Genomic DNA, 18,124 nt, shown 5'->3' with positions numbered 1-18,124 from the left:
GTTTTCTCAATACTGAAGAATAAAAGTATGATGGTTCTTTTGACGTTTATATTTGCGTTTGCATTCTTGAACTCTCATGTTATAATATCCTAATCCTTAAAAGTAAAACATAGGAACATAGCCCCTATACTTCAGTTGTATTTCTGGGAAAAATAAAATAAGCTCTGAAAACATACCTTCCCTTCCTTTTTACCAAAAAACAATACCGTCCTTTCCTCGTTCTTAAAAAAAAAAAGAATAATAAAATAAAATAAAATAACAAACATGTGGCCCTGACATTCTTCACTAGCAGTCTAGCACTAACATCACCTTTTCCTTGACGCGTTTAACCCATCAAGTGAGACGCATTACAAATAATGAAAAGAAACTAATAGCATCATATCAGACGTATTTAGAGGGTTTCCTATGTTTAAAAAAAAAACAAAAAAAACAAATAAATGAAAAACACGTCTCTTATTTTGGTTTAACGAGAGACGGTTTTAGAGAACACGTGTAGGCAAAATGAGAGAAGAAAGGAGGAGCGTGTCTTCGTTTCGTCATTTCTCTCTCTTGAAACGTCTCCATTTTCGTATCGGAGATCGGAGAAGGCGATTGACGATTCTCCCTCTCTCGCTGTGGTTCGTGGACATACCGTTGATACTCCCTCTATTCGTGGCTACGAAACGGAATCCTCTCTCACTGTGGCTCGTCGATGAAACGACGATTCTTTCTCTCTGTGGATTTACTGGAATCGGAAGGCAAATGTATTGTTGTGTTTTTCAATCATGCATGCTTAGATTAGACTTCTTCTTGTTCTGATAGCGAGTTTTATTTGTTTGTAGGTTTAATTCTGTCTCGCGGTGGCTCTCCTCGACAGCTGACAGAGCTCTCTGTCGATGGCTCTCCGCGAATCGCTCATGTAAAGTTTTTGTTCCATGTTCTTTAATCATACATGTCTTAGGTTCAAATATTTTCTTTCAATCCCGTTTTGTTTGTTGCAAGTTTAACAATTTTGATTTTGCTTCTCTCTGGTGATTTTTTTTTCTGTCTTTTGCATGGTGAGATGAAGGGATCAAATCGCGTTTGATATGTTCTGCGGAAGCTGAGGAAGGTTCATCAATCCAGGTTAGTGTTACTCTTCCATATGGTTGGAAATGAAATGAAAAGAATTGAATTAGCTTCTGTGATGTGTACTGATAAATATATCGATGAGATAATGTCTCTTTGTGTAAATTTTAAAGTCTCAGTCTTTGTTTCTTAATCCTCTTGTGTCTTAGATAAAATACATCTTGATATGTTCGGTCTTTGTGTGTTTGATGGCTGGATCAAGAGAGATGAACAAGGGTCATTTGACAAAGGAATACACAACATCACAAGTTAGTCTTTCTCTCTTTCATCTGGTCAGAAATGAAACCGTGTAGCTTCTGGTCTGTAATGAAATCGTCTAGCTTCTGTCAGAATTGTATTTAGGGTAATTAATGGTTGCTTTAGTGTTAGGTTATGGTTGTCTCACAGTAATAAATAAAATTGATGGTGTGGTTGTTTGTTGCTTTAAAATTGTTTGTTGTTTGTTGTTAGATATATGTCAAGTCATAACATTTGAAGTGTTCTTTCCAGCTTTGTTTTAAAGATGATTAAGTTACATAGACGTGTTAGTTGTGTGTTGAATGCGAAACCTCTCTCCTCATTTTCTTGAAAAATTTATAAGCTGTGTCTTCTCGTTCCTTCTCCAATAGATGAATGTGCCTTCTCGTTCCTTATCCTCTTTCTCCTCTGTCTCCTTTGTCTCCTCTTTCTCCTCGGTCTTCTCTTTCTCCTCTCTCCTTGACTTCAAAAATGGATTTCAATCCATTTCAGGACTCAGCAAATTTTGTTGAACTACTCCATAGTCAACAAAATGTTGTCTTTGGCAGTCAAGGACGTGTTTCACTCTCTTTATCGCAAATGCCGTCCTTAGGCAGTCAAGCTGTGGAGCTTCCAGCAGAGTGTAAGGAAAGAAGGACGTGGACAGTCACAGAGGATATAGTGCTTATTAGCAGCTGGTTGAACACGAGCAAAGACCCCGTTGTAGGGAATGATCAAAAGTCAACAACGTTCTGGACAAGAGTTGCAGCATACTTCTCGGCTAGTCCAAAACTTGCTGGTTGTGAAAAACGCGAGGGTACTCAATGCAAGCAACGTTGGCACAAGATGAATGAAGCAATTTGCAAGTTTTCTGGGGCGTATGAAGCATCCACAAGAGAGAAAACCAGTGGCATGAATGACAATGACATTCTAAAACTAACCCATAAAATCTTCTCCAACAACCAACAAAAGAAGTTCAGCCTTGAACATACGTGGAACGAGCTTCGCAACAACCAGAAGTGGTGTGAGCTCGCTACAGCTAAAACTGAAAGCAGCTCCAAAAGGAGGAAGTTCGCGGATGGTTCACTTTCAGGATCAAGCTCTCAAGTTAATGAAAACGATGCTGGTGTAGAAGGAACATCTCGTCCCCCTGGTGTTAAGGCTGCAAAAGCTCGTGGAAAGAAGCCGCAGGTTGAGGGGCAAGATGTGTATGATTGTCAGCTCATGTGGAGCATCAAGAAGGATGACTTGGCAATGAAGCAACAGCTCTCCAAGATGAGGCTACTTGAGAAGCTTGTTGCAAAGGAAAATCTAGCTGATTATGAAGAAGATCTCAAGAAAAAGCTCATAAATGAGTTAATGTAACTCTCGGTCATGCTCTTTGTTTGTTTCATGTTTTAGTTGTTTCATTTTATGTCTTCCTTATGTTTCATGTTCCCTGCTTATGTTTAATTAAAATTCTTTTTATGTATCATGTTCTCTGCTAATGTTTAATTAAAATTCTCCTTATGTTTCATGTTCTCTGGTTATGTTTAATTAAAATCTCTGCTTATGTTTTGTTTAGTTAAAATCTCGGCTTATGTTTTGCAGGTGGAATTGAAGACTGTGTGGTCTTGTTGTAGAGTCACGGAGAAACTGTGAAGTGACTGAAAAAGATCACAGACTTGTTGTAGAGTCACGGAGAGAGATGAGAAATGTGAGAAGGTTCACGGACTTGTTGTAGTGAAGTGGCGAAGGATCACAGACTTGTTGTGTCAAGTCGTGTAGTGTCACTTTTATTTTGTGCTCTTGTCATGTTTTGTACTCTTGTGTGTAGTACTCTTGTCAAGTCACTTTTATTTTGTTTCTTGCACTTTGTATTTTCATGTTCATCACATACATATGTATTCTTGCATTCTCGTGTACCAAACACAAAAGCTTGTGTCTATATATTTCTCTCTACTTCTAACAAGAGCAAACTCATCTTCTCTCTATTTTCTCTCTACTTCTAACAAGAGCAAACTCATCTTCTCTCAATTTTCTCTATTTGATCACAAGTTTATAAAACTCTTTAATCACCTCTATGGCTTCTTCTTCTCAAAACACTTTAGATGAATCATTTGATGATACATCTGATGAAATATTTGATCAAAACTTTGTTCAAAAAATTGATCAATTCTTTGATCAAGCGTTTGAGAATTTTACTATTCGTGGTGCTCAAAAAGAACAAAAAAAAAAGAAAACAACGAGCTTATATCGAAAGAAATCGTGAAGAATGACATATTCGTTTATGGAATGATTATTTCAGTGAAACTCCAATGTATCCTAATAATTTATTCCGAAGACGTTTTCGAATGAACAAGTCATTGTTCATGCACATTGTTGATCGACTCTCCAACGAAGTTCATTATTCTCGGGAAAAGAAAGATGGTATCGGAAGGATTAGTATCTCTTCTCTTCAAAAGTGTACCGCAGCCATTCGTGTCTTAGCGTATGGTTCTGCAGCTGATAAGGTCGACGAATACCTCCGGCTCGGTGAAACAACAACTCGGTTATGTATGGAAAATTTTGTGGAAGGAATAATATATTTGTTCGGCAATGAGTACTTAAGAAGACCAACACCGGCTGATCTTCACCGTCTACTTGATGTTGGAGAATATCGTGGATTTTCCGGGATGATAGGAAGCATCGATTGTATGCATTGGGAGTGGAAGAATTGTCCCACCGCTTGGAAAGGGCAATATTCTCGTAGTTCGGGTAAACCAACAATCGTTTTAGAGGCGGTTGCTTCATACGATCTCTGGATATGACATGCATTTTTTGGACCTCCAGGTACAGTAAATGATCTCAATGTTTTTCATCGTTCACCTGTTTTTGATGACATAATAAAAGGTCAAGCTCTGAATGTCACTTTCTCTGTCAATGGAAGAGAGTATCATGGCTTACTATCTCACTAACGGTATTTATCCGTAATGAGCACCTTTTATCCAATCTATTCTTCTACCACAAGGGCCGCAAGCAGTTTTATTTGCTCAACGTCAAGAAACTGCCCGAAAAGATGTCGAGCGTGCTTTTGGAGTATTGCAAGCTCGCTTTCCTATTGTTAAAATCCAGTGCTGTTTTGGGATAAAGTCAAAATTGGCAAGATTATGAGAGCATGTATCATACTCCATAATATGATAGTAGAAAACAAACGAGATGGATACACTCAATATGATGTTTCAGACTTCCAGCAAGGAGAAGACAACGGAAGTTCACATGTCGATCTCATGTATTCTACAGATATCCCTACAAATATCGCAAACCAGATGAGTGTTCGGATAAGAATTCGTGATAGACAAATGCATCAACAACTGAAAGATTATTTAGTTCAACATATATGATATAAATTTGGACGTGTGAAGATAACAACTGAGTTCGGATGCTTCTTTCAAATAATTCTTGTTTATTTTACTAATCTTTGTTTTCATGTTTTAATTTAAAAATATATTTTTAAAATGTTATCTTTTATTATGTTTTATATAATTAAAAAATTAAATTTTAATAAAAAAAATTTAATATTTTTTTTTAAAAACCCTAAAATAAAAAACTTGCAATGGAAGAGAAAAAAATCTCAAGATTCTTAAACATGTCTCTTACCAAAATTAACTCTTTAAATACTATTAAAAATAAATTAAGAAACTCATTAGGGTATATAGGATAAAGATGATGTAAGAAAGCAGAGTGATTAGTGTACGGAGATGCAGTGGCTAACCTAGGTAGAGTAGAGTGGCTGCACTTGCCCCATAATAACTTTTAAAATTTATTACATTTCTTAACAAATTTGATGTCTACACCTATAATCACATCTAAGTTTACACCTATTCTAGCATTTGTGCATCCACTAAAAACATCTTTGGATTCGCCCCTGTGGAGATGTGCAAGAGGAATATATGTCACTGTCTTCACAATGGAGAAAAATTACATCCAATCAAAATAAAGTTTGTTTTACTCATCTTTCACGTCCCATCCTTTTCCACGTTTTGTTTCCACAAAAACATATTTATAATTATTAATTTTCGACAATTTAAAAAATGCGAATGGGCGTGTCGTAAGGGGCGGTTTTGCCGTGAATTTTGGTGATCACAGCCACTTTCATGTCACTATATCGTAACAAAATTGAGCATATAGACGTTTGAAGTAAACCCATTGTCCCATATCGTCTTGTTAGTTGTCTTTTTTTTTCCCACGCACTATTTTTCATGCGTTAATAATGCCCTTTTGAAATCTTTTTTCAAAGATCATATGTATATACCATTCAAGATCATATCAATGGTGTGGATATATTCCTGGAAGCCGAGTTGAAGAAAACAAAATTAAAACACCTCACATGTGGTTACATCACAGTCCTTCAACACCAAACTTTTATATATGTACGACTCTATATACACTCTTTAGAATGGATACATTGAGTAGTGATAGGTGAATGTACGATTGAAATAAATTGTACAATCCAAGAGGTTATCTTCAAAGATTGTTTCCCCATTAAGAAGATTGTTTCCTTATTTAGAATAAGTGGAAGGTAGACATCTCCCCTTAAAATCAAGTATACTAATCCACGGCTAGGGGTTTGGTGTGGTTTGGTTAATTTGGGTTTTATAAAACTCAACCCAATCAAAACCGAAGTAGTTTGGTTTGAGTTTAGTTTGGTTCGGTTTAGTTCATTTTTTTTGTTTAGATTTAGTTCGATTCACTTTATTATCGTTTAGTTTGGTTCGGTGTTATAAAATATGTTGGTATTAGTTTGATTAAAAGACTATTTGTATCTACATTTGGTCTTTATTGATCCTAGAAAAACTTATGTTAGATAATCTTATTTTTAGACAATGAAAATTGAAGAATCTACGATGGATGAGACGAAACGGCGACACAAATTTAGATGCTTATGGTTTTTAGGTTTTGTTTTTAGTACAATCTTTAGGTATTACATATTATGATTATAATTAGAGAATATATATAATAGTATTATTTGCATCATATTTGAGAACTTAAAAGAATATAGAAATTAAGAAAAAAGTAAAACGGAATTTTTACTAAAAAAAAATTTTACTAAAAATTTCACATGTTAATATAAATATATATATATATCATTTATTAATAGATAAAAACATTTTGGGTTATCGGTGAGTTCTGATTAAAACCAAACTAAACCATTCGGATTGAGTAAAACATGAACCAATTGGTTATGTAAAAAATACAGTTTGATTTGGTTGGGTTGGGTTGGTTCGGTTTGGTTTTTTCCCCACCCCTAGTAATTGATAGAATGTATTGATTATACAAGTGATTATTGTTCACAATAAATGGAAGGCATATACTACTTGGTTATAGAAAACCAGATCCATTTATCCGTGTATCATGAAGTCTGAATGTCTGATCACGAAGAGGAGGATCATTGGTAATAAGACTTAAAAATACGCCTAATAATTTCATTCATTTTTTTTTTCACAAAAAATTTCATTCATTTGAAGTTTAAAATGTGCACTATTTTGCATGATCTACTTTATCAACAAACAGATCACTTTGCGTGATTTCCTTCAGGCAGTCATTGTAAATGGTTCCTTCAAGGGGGAAGAACAAAAAGGATGAAAAAATACAGCATAGTTATAGTATTAAAACCACATACACAACATAAAATCTAGAGAGACTTACATAATAGGACACAATATGACTTATGTTTACATTAAGAGACACATTGTCTCCTTTGCACACTTTCTCTAGACAGCTATATTTTTCAAGACATAAATAACTCTGTTTTTTGTGTAAGGGAGAGTGTGTTTCTTTTAAAAAGACAACCGTAAAGTGAGGAAGTAGAAACTAAGTTTGTCTTTGGTTGTAATAAATGATAAAGGTTAAAAGAAAAATGTAAGTGTATGGGAAAAAGTTAATTGTTTAGGGACGTTAGATCTATTTATATGCATAAGATCTAAGGCTGAGAATATAATCTAAATATTGGTATATTGGTAGAGAATGCAATTAAGAGGGATACGTAGGTGGTGAGAGTAGGTGAAGACATCTTCTTTCTGACTCTGCTTGGGTATGGATGCTCACATGTGGATGTTGTGTTTGTAGACAAGTTGATGTGTTTTCGGAAATTGTGGTAGATGTATTTGTGGACAAGTGGATGCTCACATGAGAGACTTATGTTTGTAGATGCTCACTTATGAAGAGAGACTTATGTTTGTAGATGCTCACATGTCTACATCTTCTTTCCGACTCTGCTTGTGGATGCTCACATGTGGATGTTGTATTTGTGGACATGTCGATGTTGTGTTTGTGGACATTGAACCAAACACCAACAAGAGATGTAGACACTGGATAGAGGTTGTGGATACGCGCTAATGGTTGTTGTGTTCGTGGACAAACTGTTGCGTTTTCGGAAATTGTGGATGTTCTCATGTGGATTTTTGGCTGTGGACATGTTGCATACTAGATAAGTAACATTGACAAGCAACAAGACTAGTAACAAATGGTACAGTCTCGTTGTAAGTTTTTAAAAAGTACGTGGGGATTTTCCTCAGAGAGAGTAGCATATTTAAATTGAACCAAACACTAGCATGAGATCTAGACACTAGGTAGAAAGAGTTGTTTTGTTGTTGTGGATACATGTTAATGGTTGTTGTGTTCGCGGATAAACTTCTGCGTTGTCAGAAATTGTGGAGGTTCCCATGCGGATTTTTGGTTGTGGACATGTTGTGTCATTATCTTTGTATTTTGAATGAAGATGAAGTTATGGTTGTGTCCATGTTCTGTCATTATCATTATCATTTTTTAATACTAGATAACTCTCTCGTAACATAATTGCATACTAGATTAGTAACAAAACATTGGTACACAATCTTAGATAGAGTAGCATATTACATTCACCCAAACATTGGAATCTATCGGTTGCAAAAAGACTCTTAGGGAGACGGTGGTCTTTTTCGTTTCTCTACAAAATTTTAAACAAAGATACAAAGAGTTGTGGACATTAGAGTTATGGACATGAAAATTGTGGACACACATATCTCTCACAGAAATTTTGTCGAACATCTTATATCTGTTTTTATTATTTTCCATGTGATTTCCAACTTGGACTCCGATTAAGCCATTTTCAAACTAAAATCAAGAATTTTTAAAAATCACATGCTCAACAACAATGGATTGATTAATGTATATTTGTATAACCAAAATCATGAGGTTGAACTTGAAATCTCAGATTCGTAAACCTACGGTTAAGACAACTGGGAGTCAAGGTGTAACACAGAGCCATGGTGATCGGTGACATGCTCTCTCGCCTTGAAGTCTACTTTGAGCCATCTACGATTTACAAGAGAAGCGGAGTCGCGATCTTTGGGGTCGGTTCTGTACGGGATGACGGATGGTCGAGTTTATCTTCACTTCTTCATATTGTGATTTTCTATCGTCGTCAAGAAAGATTCTGTTAGTTTTGTCAAAAAAGTTTTGAAATAAAATGGAAACCACAAATCTTAAGAGAGAGAAAACAGTAAAATGAAAAAGAAGAACTAGAAAGTGATGTTTACTTTGAGAGAAAAAGTAAAAAAGATCAGATGTAGTTGAAGGGTAAGAAGGACAAACAACAATGAAAATGTGTCTCTCAAGTAGTATGTATCTTTGATTGTAATTGAAAAGACAAAAAATGTCTGTCAATGTAATTTTCTCTAAAATCTACACTCATTCTGTCTTTTAAAAGTTGTCGTTTTAATATATATTTTTAGTTGAACAAAAAAAATATCATTTTAAAATTTAATACGAAATATATTTGTTTTTAACTTAATATTAATTATAAACTGCATTGATCTTATAAGTAATTTTAATTTATTTCAAATATTATTAATTAAATAGATGTAATAAGAACATAAATACGTTTTAATCATTTTTTAGATATGTATGAAAAATGTCAAAACGGCAGTTTTAAGAAACTAAAAAACACTATTTTAAACATAAAGTCAAAGTGACAAACTCTGGAAGTTCTGAGATTTTACTCTTTTCAATTTATAAACAATTATGTACAAGCTACAAATTCTTGCAGTCCCTAGGCGCCTTGGCAAATAACTGATAATCGGTGGTAGTTTAGTGGTAATTACTTAGTGGTAATTACATGGTGTGTATCCACATCATTCATGGATTCGATTCTCTTTCTGAACTAAATTATCACTATTTGGTTAATCTAGATTTGAGCTTTGGTCTAGGTGGTTAACATGGTTTGCCATAACAGATGATCAGTCCATCCTGGTAGTAGTCGGAATGTATTTTAAACTCGAGTTATGCAGTGTGGTACGCTTTCGACGTAATGGACTATGTAGCACTGAGTGTGTTCTTCCTGAAACCGATCAGATCAGCCGATAAAACATATAAAAAGAGTATCCAAAAACATTTGTATAGCTTAAGTTAGTTTTTGACAAAATTTGTAGAACATAAGTTTTTATCGTAAAAACTAACAAGTTTGAGATGAATTGTAGGGAAGGCTTCTAAAAACTTAGTAAGGTTACTAAAGTATCAAAGATTTTATTCCTTAACATTTTATAAACCTATTTTTTAAAAAAATTGAATATTAATATAGAATTTTTTTTTTTTGTTAAAAAGAAAAGAAAATGAAATTTGAATAAATACATAAAATGTGGTGTTTTTGAAAGGGTCTGGTGAAGTCAAATATCATTAAATATTAGGATAAGACATGCGCAAGGTGAATTTATATGAAAATTATTTAAAAAATATCGTATGTAAAAATAAAATTTATATTCTTGATCGAATAAATATTTTTGGCCCTTAAACAATTTTTTTAAAATTTTTTTTTTATTAATTACATAATTTGTTTACCGATGAGCTGATCCCATTTTTTAAAATATTTTAGGTCAAAAAATCACTTATTGCATAAAGACCTAACATTTAGGCCGAAGAATCTCAGTCCTACTATTTGATTACAATGAAATTATGACAGCTCAATTTTATATTATGATTTAGTAATTAAAAGTTAATTATGGTTATGAGAAGTTTACGTTCACGTGCTAATCCTATATGTGTTCAATATTTTTATCATTTTTGTGTCGTTTTTTTTTCATTTTGGTTATTCCTCGATATAAATATTGATTTTTGAGTTTACTCTCATTTTGTTATTTTGTTTTGGCCAGAGATTTAGAAAATATTTAAGATTTAGAATTATTAAAGAGATACATACTTAGGTTAAGATCTGCGCCTTGAGCAGAGTACATATTTTATATTCATTACTTATTTTATGTGTTTCTGCATATAATGAAATAATAATTATATATTAAATAATTAAGAAAACAGTTACTATTATGTAATAAATTGACGTGCACATATAAATCAAACGACCGTTCTTGTTTATTCGCAATCATTTTAGGGTAAATAAATCAAAACAATCAATCTTATCTAGCATATATGATATATAATTAAATTTAAATGATATTAACATAAATATATAGTATACTTTTAATATGGATATTTATTAAATGAGGTCTCTACTCATATGATTTTATGATTATTTGCATATTTTTGTAACAAAATTTTATACCAACGATTTGTTTTTTAATGTGGAATGTTTAGTGGTTTCAATAATATATAATCATTTAATAAAATAATGAAGATTTCAAAATTAAAATATTAACTTTTCAATATATGTTCAATGTAGATATCAAAATATAAGTATGTATTTTCATATGATGTATAGTTTAATTTAAACGATATAAAATATATATATATATATATATTAACATAAACACCTATTAAAATAAATTATTTATTCATATGATTTTATAATCATTGTATCTTATTATAGAAAAAAATTAAACCTTGATCACAAAATTTTATGTGAGATTTTTAACAGTTTTAGTATTTATACTCGTTTTGAAAAATTCAAAATACAACATATACAAAAAATCTAAATTTTTATTATATAACTAATGTAATTGTGTAATTTATTTTAATAATAAATAATTAAACAAAAATGATAGAAAGTATACAAATTATTAGCAAATCTTTATTATTTAAAATCATTAATTGCCGTATATATCTTAATCATAATTTCGTATGTTTTATTTAAAGAAAAAATATATAATAATTTCAATTTGATAAATGAATGGTTCATAATGGACATACTATATAATACAACATTATCTAGCAATTTAATTTTGAACTAACAAAATTCTTAATTGATTCTTAAGCCGCCATGTAAACAAAAATAGTATTATAATTACGTAAAAATTCATCATGACACTTTTTTAGTTAATTCAAACTAAATGTTATAACTTTTAAAATGTTTTTCTATTAATATATATGGAATAGGTCCAAATTCATTTAATTATGTCGAAGAATAATAAATAAGAGGATTGAAGCGGCTCGTGTTGTTTTGTTGCTGACATCAGTTACTATAATCTCACAACACTTTTCAAACTTTCTCTCTTCGCCTCTTCAGGTTCTACAACTCAATCTGAAAACATGAACTCTTTCGTCTCCAATCATCTCTAGCTTCTCACTAAGTGCGAGAACACTTTCTCTTCCCAATACAAGAAGAATCTATCTATGTCCATGCCCTTTGGTTCCGCAGGTAAAAAAGTTGAGATCTTTAAACTTAAAAACTCTATATTTTTCTGGAGAGTGTATATGATCACGACACTGCTTTAACGTAACATAAAAAAACTGCTCCCCTTCATAGTAGAAATCGAAAAACTTGTTATTAACTCAAAATCTTTCCTTCTTTGATATGAGCAGCACAGATGGGTTTAACGCAATGGCTCCAGCTAAACTCGCCTTGTATGAAGGAACATATAAGCATCACTATGCAACTGGCCTTCCTCGCTTTCTTTGTGATTCATTTCGCATGGAAACGGCTTGGTGCAGTGAGAAACAGAGGAGGTAATGATATAGAAGAAGACTTGAAGAAACAGAGCTTCTCTTACAAACTCTCCCTTCTCTGTTCTGTTTCCATCTTCGGGACTCATTGCTTCATCTTGCTTCTTCTGTTTCAAAACAGCACGGTGCCCCAGTGTGATTCCTCTGTTTCTGTTTTCTCCGCTGAGATCTCACAAGCTCTCTCGTGGCTTATCGTCTCTGTTTATGTGATGAAGATAAAAAAATGGAGACTTATAGAGTTTCCTTGGATGTTAAGAACATGGTGGCTCTGTAGTTTCATCTTATCCTTAACCTTCACTGCTCATTTCATAACCGCGAAAGACGAGCCTCTCGAGTTTAGGGACTATGCTGACTTGACTTGTCTTGTTGCATCCTTGTTCTTGCTTACTGTCTCAATCAGAGGGAAGACCGGTTTACAATTTCTGGAATCCAGCGAAGTCACAGAGCCGTTACTACTCTGTTCCGAAACAGAGCAAATCAAGAAGAAGAGCTCTTCTTTTTCTCCGTACGGAAACGCAACTCTCTTCCAACGCATCACTTTCTCATGGATCAACCCTCTGTTCTCCCTCGGATACAAGAAGCCTCTCGAAAAAGACGACGTACCGAACATCTACGTGAAAGACTCAGCCCAAACTTGCTCTCAAGCCTTTGACAAGAACCTGAAGACCACCATAGAGCAAGAAGGACCAGGGAGAGCCTTCTTCTACAAGTCGGTTCTTCGATTCGTCTGGAAGAAAGCAGCCATCAACGCGCTTTTCGCAGTCGTAAACGCCAGCACAGCTTACATTGGACCGTACCTCATCAACGACTTTGTTGTCTTCTTAACCAAGAAACAAGACCAGAGCTTAAACTACGGTTACCTTCTTGCACTAGGCTTCTTAAGCGCCAAGATCGTCGAGACAGTCACTCAAAGACAGTGGATCTTCGGAGCTCGCCAGCTAGGAATGCGCTTACGAGCAGCTTTGATATCACATATCTACCAAAAGGGTTTACTGTTATCTAGCCAGTCTCGGCAAAGCCACACGAGCGGAGAGATCATCAACTACATGAGTGTAGATGTTCAGAGAATCACTGACTTCATCTGGTATGTAAACAACATATGGATGTTGCCTATCCAAATCTCCGCGGCGATTTTCATCTTGCAGAAGCATCTGGGACTAGGAGCTGTGGCTGCATTGGTCACAACTTTGATGGTGATGGCTTGCAACTACCCCTTGACAAGGATTCAGAGAACTTACCAGTCAGATATCATGAATGCTAAAGATGAGAGGATGAAAGCAACTTCAGAGATTCTTAAGAACATGAAGATTCTGAAGCTTCAGGCATGGGATAATCAGTTTCTCAACAAGGTTAAGAGATTGAGAAAGAAAGAGTATGATTGTCTGTGGAAGTCTTTGAGGTTGCAAGCTTTCACAACTTTTATACTCTGGGGAGCTCCTTCTTTGATCTCTGTGGTGACTTTTGTTACTTGCATGCTCATTGGAGTGAAGCTAACATCTGGTGCAGTCTTATCTGCTCTTGCAACGTTTCAAATGTTGCAAAGTCCGATTTTTGGTTTGCCTGATCTCCTCTCTGCTCTAGTTCAAAGCAAGGTTTCTGCGGATAGGATCGCTTCTTACCTTCAACAAAGTGAGACTCAGAAAGATGCAGTTGAGTATCTTTCAAAGGATGATACTGAGCTGAGTGTTGAGATTGAAAACGGTGCATTCAGCTGGGAGCCTGAAGCAAGCAGACCAACTCTAGATGAGATAGAACTGAGAGTTAAGACAGGAATGAAAGTGGCGATTTGCGGAGCGGTAGGATCAGGAAAGTCAAGCTTGCTATCATCGATCTTAGGGGAGATTCAGAAGCTGAGAGGAACAGTTAGAGTCAGTGGCAAGCAAGCTTATGTTCCTCAGTCACCGTGGATACTAACCGGGACTATAAGAGATAACATTCTGTTTGGAAGCATCTATGAAAGTGAGAAGTATGAGAGAACTGTTAAAGCATGTGCTTTGATAAAGGACTTTGAGCTGTTCTCTAATGGAGACATGACAGAGATTGGAGAGAGAGGGATCAACATGAGTGGTGGTCAGAAGCAAAGGATACAGATTGCTAGGGCGGTTTATCAAGATGCTGATGTATATCTGCTTGATGATCCTTTTAGTGCTGTTGATGCTCATACAGGAAGACAACTCTTTGAAGTAATGATACTGTTAATGAAAGTAATCTTTGATTATGATTAGTCTCTTAAAACTCCACTAATGACATTGTATTCTTGTTGGTTTTGTAGGAGTGTTTAATGGGGATACTGAAAGAGAAGACAGTACTTTATGTTACACATCAAGTTGAGTTTCTTCCAGCAGCAGATCTCATTCTCGTAAGTGTAACCACCATTTATATAGAATAAAAACTCTATAAATTAATAGTCGATAATTTAATAAATATTATAAATTAATATTTTTTCGGTTTCGAGTTGGGCTGATTCAAAATATGACACAAATCGATAAGATAATAAGATAATATTTTTTTAGAAAATCTTAAGCAAATATATGGTCCAACTAAAATTATAAATTAATAACATATATATAAAATTTATTTAAGTACAATCAAAATCTTGTAGTTTTTCTAATTCACGGTGGAGTTTATTTCTATTTTCTCTTAACACTTCAATATATTTTGATAATATGTAGTAAAATTATATTTAAAATCACATTTATATAATATGAAACACATTTCATATACCACAAAATAATATAATAAAACAATTTGTAAGTCAAAATTCTAAAATTTAATTAATGTATATACAGTAAAATAAATTATTTTTCTTAGTGTAAAAATATAAATTCTAAAATATAAATATCTTAAAAATAAAACTTTTTATAAATTAATAACTCTATACATTAATAAAATATTATAGTCCTAATATTATTAATTTATAGAGTTTTTACTCTAACTACTGAAGTAACTGTTAAATTTCCATTGACATTAGTCTTTGTACTATACAAGGTGATGCAAAATGGAAGAGTAATGCAAGCAGGAAAGTTCCAAGAGCTTTTAAAGCAAAACATAGGTTTTGAAGTTCTTGTTGGAGCTCATAACGAAGCTCTTGATTCAATCCTATCAATTGAGAAGTCAAGCAGGAACTTCAAAGAGGAAGCCAAAGATGAAGATGATACATCAGCCATTGCAGAGAGCCTTCAGACACAGCGCGACTCAGAGCATAACATCTCAACAGAGAACAAAAAGAAAGAAGCAAAGCTAGTTCAAGATGAGGAGACAGAGAAAGGAGTGATTGGGAAAGAAGTTTACTTAGCGTATTTGAGAACTGTTAAAGGAGGATTGCTTGTGCCGATCATAATCTTGGCTCAGTCTTGCTTCCAAATGCTGCAGATTGCTAGCAATTACTGGATGGCATGGACTGCTCCTCCTACTGCTGAATCAAAACCAAAAATGAGTATGGATAAGATTTTACTCGTTTACGCGCTTCTTGCTGCAGGAAGTTCACTTTGTGTGTTGGCAAGGACGATTCTAGTAGCTATCGGTGGACTTTCAACAGCAGAGAAGTTCTTTTCAAGGATGCTTTGCAGCATTTTCAGAGCTCCTATGTCATTTTTTGATTCAACTCCAACAGGAAGAATCTTGAACAGAGTGAGTGTTCTGAATCAGTCCAACATAACATAGTTTCTTCATTACTTAAGACTCAAGTAACTTTGTTTTATTACATGTTCAATAATAGGTATCCACAGATCAAAGTGTTTTGGATTTGGAAATGGCAATAAAACTAGGTTGGTGTGCCTTCTCAATCATTCAGATCGTTGGAACTATCTTCGTCATGTCTCAAGTTGCTTGGCAAGTTTGTGTCATCTTCATTCCAGTAGCAGTAGCCTGCGTGTTTTATCAGGTAAGACAAAGTCTGATTCCTTAGCAATGATGTAAACTGTCTTGCTAAGTTTGTTCTCTTGTTGTTCTTCAGAGATATTACACACCAACAGCAAGAGAACTGTCACGCATGTCAGGAGTAGAAAGAGCTCCTATCCTTCACCATTTCGCTGAATCTCTTGCTGGTGCAACAACAATACGTGCATTTGATCAGAGAGATCGCTTCATCAGCTCAAACCTTACTCTTATTGACAACCATTCAAGGCCATGGTTCCATGTTGCTTCAGCAATGGAATGGCTTTCCTTCAGATTGAATCTGCTTTCTCATTTTGTATTTGCTTTTTCGTTGGTGTTGCTTGTGACTCTCCCTGAAGGTGTAATCAATCCAAGTAAGTCAGCAAATACATTGCCTAATGGAATCAGAACTCTACCTTCATGTTCTCCTTTTTTCTTATATAGGTATTGCTGGTCTTGGAGTCACATATGGCTTAAGTCTGAATGTATTACAAGCCACAGTAATATGGAACATATGCAATGCAGAAAACAAAATGATCTCTGTAGAAAGAATTCTCCAATACTCCAAAATCCCCAGTGAGGCACCATTAGTAGTTGATGCTCATAAGCCTCTTGATAACTGGCCAAATGTTGGATCAATTGTCTTCAGAGACCTACAGGTAAACTACAAAGTAGATGCTATTACATTATCTTTTGAACATATGTAATAGATGTCTTTGTTCCAGGTCCGGTATGCAGAACACTTCCCAGCTGTCCTGAAGAACATCACTTGTGAGTTTCCTGGAGGGAAAAAGATTGGAGTTGTGGGAAGAACAGGAAGCGGCAAATCGACTTTGATTCAGGCACTGTTTAGGATTGTTGAGCCAAGTCATGGAACCATAGTCATTGATAACGTGGATATTACCAAGATAGGTTTGCATGATCTGAGATCAAGACTTGGGATCATTCCTCAAGATCCAGCACTGTTTGATGGAACAGTCAGAGTGAATCTAGACCCTCTAGCTCAGTACACAGATCAGGAACTATGGGAGGTATATAAATACTGCACAATCTTCTGTGATTTAACTTTAACAAAACATAATGATGCAATGTAATGTTTCAGGCGCTTGACAAGTGCCAACTAGGAGATGTTCTGCGTGCAAAAGATGAGAAGCTGAACGCTACAGGTGATAGTTTCTGACATTATCATGAGTAGAATACAAAACTATGTGAACTAAAGATTCTTGAATGTGTTGTTGTAACTTGTAACAGTGGTTGAGAATGGTGATAACTGGAGTGTAGGGCAGAGACAGTTAGTGTGTCTAGGGAGGGTGTTGTTGAAGAAGAGCAACATTCTAGTGCTTGATGAGGCAACTGCTTCAGTTGATTCTGCAACAGATGGTGTGATACAGAAAATCATCACTCAAGAGTTTAAAGATCGAACAGTTGTGACTATAGCTCACAGAATCCATACAGTGATTGAGAGTGATCTTGTTCTGGTTCTTAGTGACGGTAAGAACAATATACATACACATCTTTTTAGTTATGAGGTCTAAACCACCTTTTTCTCATGAGCAGGACGAATAGCAGAGTTTGACTCACCTGCAAAACTGCTAGAGAGGGAAGATTCTTTCTTCTCCAAACTAATAAAGGAGTATTCAATGAGATCTAAACACTTCACTGGCTCAAATAATCTTCTCAGCTGAGTGTGACACTGTGAGTTGATGTTCTGTTGTAGAGAAAATGAAAGACCAATACAACAGTTAAACCTAAGTTAAAAGTCTTCTAACTATCTATTTATTACATGGAGAGAGTACCATGGTTAGTACTTAGAAGCAAGGTGCATCTAGGAAAGTTCAGTTCAACATTTATTCTTCAGTATGCTTTATATTATTTCAATCACAAATGTTTGTGGTTTTTTTTTCAGTTTGTTGTTAGAGAACATTTCATGTCACCAATGTAATAAAGCAGGAACCTGTTGTATGGTTACATACAAAACTCAATTTATCAGCTGTAATATAAGAAAAGTTTCAATGCAACAATAATATGGTAACAACCG

General features: G+C 34.6%; 2 protein-coding genes across 2 annotated transcripts; both read left to right on the top strand.

Moving 5' to 3' along the window:
* Window positions 1–1,923: 1,923 nt before the first annotated feature.
* On the top strand, window positions 1,924–2,688 carry LOC125588457 (glutathione S-transferase T3-like). The gene has a single exon (XM_048759807.1). It carries the CDS (start codon window positions 1,924–1,926, stop codon window positions 2,686–2,688), a length of 765 nt encoding a protein of 254 aa, XP_048615764.1.
* Window positions 2,689–11,654: 8,966 nt separating this feature from the next.
* Window positions 11,655–18,121, top strand: LOC106405954 (putative ABC transporter C family member 15). Its single transcript, XM_013846522.3, has 11 exons — window positions 11,655–11,905; window positions 12,070–14,393; window positions 14,483–14,569; window positions 15,199–15,840; window positions 15,929–16,093; window positions 16,166–16,460; window positions 16,531–16,745; window positions 16,812–17,117; window positions 17,189–17,252; window positions 17,338–17,577; window positions 17,644–18,121. The coding sequence occupies exons 1-11, from the start codon at window positions 11,881–11,883 to the stop codon at window positions 17,769–17,771; spliced, it is 4,491 nt and encodes a 1,496-aa protein (XP_013701976.2). The 5' UTR covers window positions 11,655–11,880; the 3' UTR covers window positions 17,772–18,121.
* The last annotated feature ends 3 nt before the right edge of the window (window positions 18,122–18,124 follow it).

The sequence above is a fragment of the Brassica napus genome, chromosome C6 (genome assembly GCF_020379485.1).
Source record: "Brassica napus cultivar Da-Ae chromosome C6, Da-Ae, whole genome shotgun sequence".
Lineage (NCBI taxonomy): Eukaryota > Viridiplantae > Streptophyta > Magnoliopsida > Brassicales > Brassicaceae > Brassica > Brassica napus.
Note: the sequence above shows the minus strand (reverse complement) of the source record. Positions and strands in the feature narration are given on the sequence as shown.